The 3,937-nt window shown below is 35.9% G+C and overlaps 1 protein-coding gene across 1 annotated transcript; it reads left to right on the forward strand.

Annotated features, from left to right (window-relative positions):
- The first annotated feature begins 718 nt into the window (after positions 1-718).
- Positions 719-3,255, forward strand: LOC147479576 (cytokinin hydroxylase-like). Its single transcript, XM_086580739.1, has 5 exons — positions 719-1,077; positions 1,173-1,402; positions 1,500-1,741; positions 2,025-2,403; positions 2,636-3,255. The coding sequence occupies exons 1-5, from the start codon at positions 807-809 to the stop codon at positions 3,062-3,064; spliced, it is 1,551 nt and encodes a 516-aa protein (XP_086436865.1). The 5' UTR covers positions 719-806; the 3' UTR covers positions 3,065-3,255.
- Positions 3,256-3,937: the final 682 nt, after the last annotated feature.

The raw sequence follows: 3,937 nt of genomic DNA on the forward strand, positions 1-3,937 counted from the left end.
AAATTAAGAAAAGGTAATATTATATTTGTTTCAATCTATTATAGAAATAATTTATGTCCCATTTCTATTACAAGATAATATAATTATTTGTCTATGTATTTCAATGTTAAATAATTTTAGTGAGGTTTGATCGGAAGAAACAAATTCGCCTGTTTGACATCAGCTTTGAGTTTGTAGATTATTGTACATTTTTGTAATATAAATGAGTTTTTAAAACTGACATGTAAAGCCCGACCCTGTTTTTTAGACTTCAAACCAAGGGCTTTAAATATTTAGGGCTGTAAATTGCCCAAGATCATGTATGTTTTTCCCTCAAACCAACGTAACTCGGTGAAGAAATCTAACAATAACAATAAGAATATTTAAAAAGGGTAAAAATGGAAGGAAAAAGAGCACAAGATAGATATTTAAATATTTGTTTTTTTTTTTTTTTATCAGTCAATTTAGTAGCGATTAAACAATCTTGACGAACAATAGAACCTGCTAATAAACAATTTTGGTAATACTGGAACGGACTTTTAAATATAAGATTGACTACTAATCCAGGGCAATAGAGCACCATAAAAAGAAGGTTATATTATGATTAGGTAAAAAACAGAATGTTATAAAAGAATATCAAAGTAAGGGGCCCGAATCATCACATTTCTAAGAATTTGATCATCTTTCTATAAAGGCGCGCATACTTCTATAAATGGACTCTTCAATCCTCTTACTCTTGCTTCATATCTCTTTCACCACTCTCCCGGCCTCCACATCTCTTTCACCATTAAATTCCTTTTTGTTGTCTATCTGTCTCTACAGAAAAGATGATGGTGTTCTGTGGGTTGGTAGCTCTCTTTTGTTTGTTCCTTAGAGTTGCTTATGAAACCATCTCATGTTACTACTTAACTCCTAGACGTATTAAAAAGGTCATGCAAAGGCAAGGAGTCCATGGCCCCAAACCGCACTTCCTCAGGGGAAACCTCAACGAAGTCGCTTCACTTCTTGCTATGACTACTTGCAACGACATGGATTCAGTTCACCATGACATTGTTAGCCGTCTTTTGCCACATTATGAACTTTGGTCTCAACAATATGGTATGTTAATTTTGTGACATCTTTTCTTTTCTGTACAATTGATATTTGATTGAGATCATAATAAAAAATAAAAAAAAAATTGTTCATCAATACAGGTAAACGATTTATATATTGGGTTGGAAATGAACCGAGGATTTGCTTGACTGAGACAGAAAAAATCAAAGAATTGCTTTCATCTAAGTACACAAACCTCTCTGGAAAATCATGGCTACAACAGCAAAATTCAAAACACTTTATTGGTCGAGGCTTGTTAATGGCTAACGGAGAAGATTGGTATCATCAGCGTCACATAGTCGCTCCTGCATTCATGGCGGACAAGCTCAAGGTTCGTTTATAGGATTAAAACTTGACGAAATTTGTCCTGCTTTTCAATTTTCATATTAGTGTTCTAACTGTTGTCAATGGACTTCTTTTATCTCCAGAGTCATGTGGGGTACATGGTGGAATGCACTCAACAGATGCTCCAGTCATTAAAATCCAAAGTTGAAATAGGCAAAACTGAGGTTGAAATCGGAGAGTACATGAGTCAACTTACTGCGGATATCATATCTAGGACCGAATTCGATAGTAGTTATGAGAAGGGAAAGCGAATTTTCGATCTCCTTACATCGTTACAACACCTTTGTGCCCAATCTAGCCGACGATTATGCTTCCCTGGAAGCCGGTAAGTTCAATTGCATTGATTGCTGAGTTGTACTTTTGATTCTTTGTAGACAACAAGGCTCAGACATTACATGTTCCATAGTGTAAATCTTTTCTGGTGTTCTGTTTTTTATTCCTTCTATCTGTCTACTTTGCATCTGCCCATCACTATCAGTGTTGTTACTCTGTTTTTGTCTCTGCGACAATTAGTTAGTTTTCGATGTCTGATATTACTGCAGATTCCTTACATGTAGGTGCATTTATTCAATCTTAACTCAGTATCTTTTTCTTCTTTTTCTTGTCAGATCTTTCCCTACTAAATATAATAGAGAGATCAAAGCACTAAAAGTGGAGGTAGAAAGATTATTGATGGAAATCATCCAGAGTAGAAAAGAATGTGCTGAAGTCGGTCGGAGCACGTCCTATGGAAACGATTTACTGGGCATGCTTCTCACCGAGACCCAAAAGAAGAGAACTAATGGATTCAGCTTTAACCTTCAACTACTTATGGATGAATGCAAGACTTTCTTCTTCACTGGACATGAAACTACAGCTCTCCTTCTCACATGGACTATCATGCTCCTTGCCACCAATCCCTCTTGGCAAGATAAGGTTCGCACGGAGCTGTCTCAAGTTTGCAATGGAGAAACTCCTACGCCAGAGCAGCTTTCCAAGCTCACTATGGTATGTGAAAATTAATAACTTTTCTGCTTCAACAAAAAGTAACTTCTTAATCTATATTTGGAGCGTGGACATGTGTCCACTTATTTAACATCCAAAATATTATTATGCAAGGCTTTAAATGCCCGATGTAGGACCATATATCTCAACATTGTGGTCTAAATATTATAGATACAATGCAAGCCTAAATTAGGTATAAGTGTAGGATTCCTAACGTGTTTGTGCGTTTATGCAGTTAAATATGGTGATAAATGAATCACTAAGGCTATATCCACCCGCTTCACTTCTCCCTCGAATGGCATTTGAGGACATTAAATTGGGCGACCTTGAAATTCCCAAGGGTCTATCGATCTGGATACCAGTTCTTGCAATTCATCATAGTGAAGAACTATGGGGCAAAGACGTGCACGAATTTAAGCCAGAGAGATTTGCTGGAGTTGGCAAGTCTTATGCACCTGGACTAAATTTCATGCCGTTCGCGGCAGGACCACGGAATTGTGTTGGCCAGGCCTTTGCATTGATGGAATCTAAGATTATATTAGCTATGCTGCTTTCACGGTTTAGCTTTACGATATCTAAAAATTATCGACATGCACCAATTGTTGTCCTCACGCTCAAGCCCAAATATGGAGTTCAAATCTGTCTGAAACCATTGAGTTCATGATCAACACCGGCTATCTGATTTACTATGAGGTTCAGGAATCTTATTTTGGAGTTGGTTTGAGATTGAGGCTTTTTTATTTTTACCTTCACTTTTGATATACAAGACGAGTCGTGTATGAAATGATGCTTGTAAAGACTAAAGGAAATGAATAATAGAGAAAAGCAACATTTGAGCTTGCTTTTGGGTTGTAATCAGTGGAATTCGATATAATGATGCATAGATATCACAAACTGGCATTAATGAGATCGGTGAGATTGTCATGTTTTACTACTACATAAAACAATTGAATAAGAACAAGTAGTGATAGGAAAGCAGTGAGAGGTATGGAAGTAGAGATAAACCTGCAACTCCCAGAAGAAATATTAAAGAATAGGCACACCATTGGCTAGAAAAAGGTTTCTTTTGCTTTCTAGTACCATAAAACTCCAATATTTGAGTTTGATTCTTGGACCCAACTCAATTGATTTATTATGCAAAGTGGTTTAACTTTCTATTTCTTCTCTATTTGAATTAACCAACTTGACCAATGTTGACAAATGTATAGGGCTGTTTTGTCAAATTACTTTTGTTCATTATATATTTTCTTTAGCCAGCCATAATTTGAAGAACCTCAAATAATGTCATGCCTCCACTCCAAGTAATGGTTGACACGTCAAACTATTGGTGTATCCCAAATATTAATTACCATTGCTAGAGATTGTGCTAAGAAAAATCCGAGAAATTTATTAAGGACATATAAATATTCTTACTAGGTCCATTAGTTAGGTCATAAACTGATTACTTACACAAAAAATTGGTCCCAACGCCCATTTTCGAGTGAAAATCACTTTTAAAACCAACGTTTTTTTTTAATCTTTCTCAATGACAATTTTT

This window comes from Coptis chinensis, chromosome 8 (genome assembly GCF_015680905.1).
Source record: "Coptis chinensis isolate HL-2020 chromosome 8, ASM1568090v1, whole genome shotgun sequence".
Lineage (NCBI taxonomy): Eukaryota > Viridiplantae > Streptophyta > Magnoliopsida > Ranunculales > Ranunculaceae > Coptis > Coptis chinensis.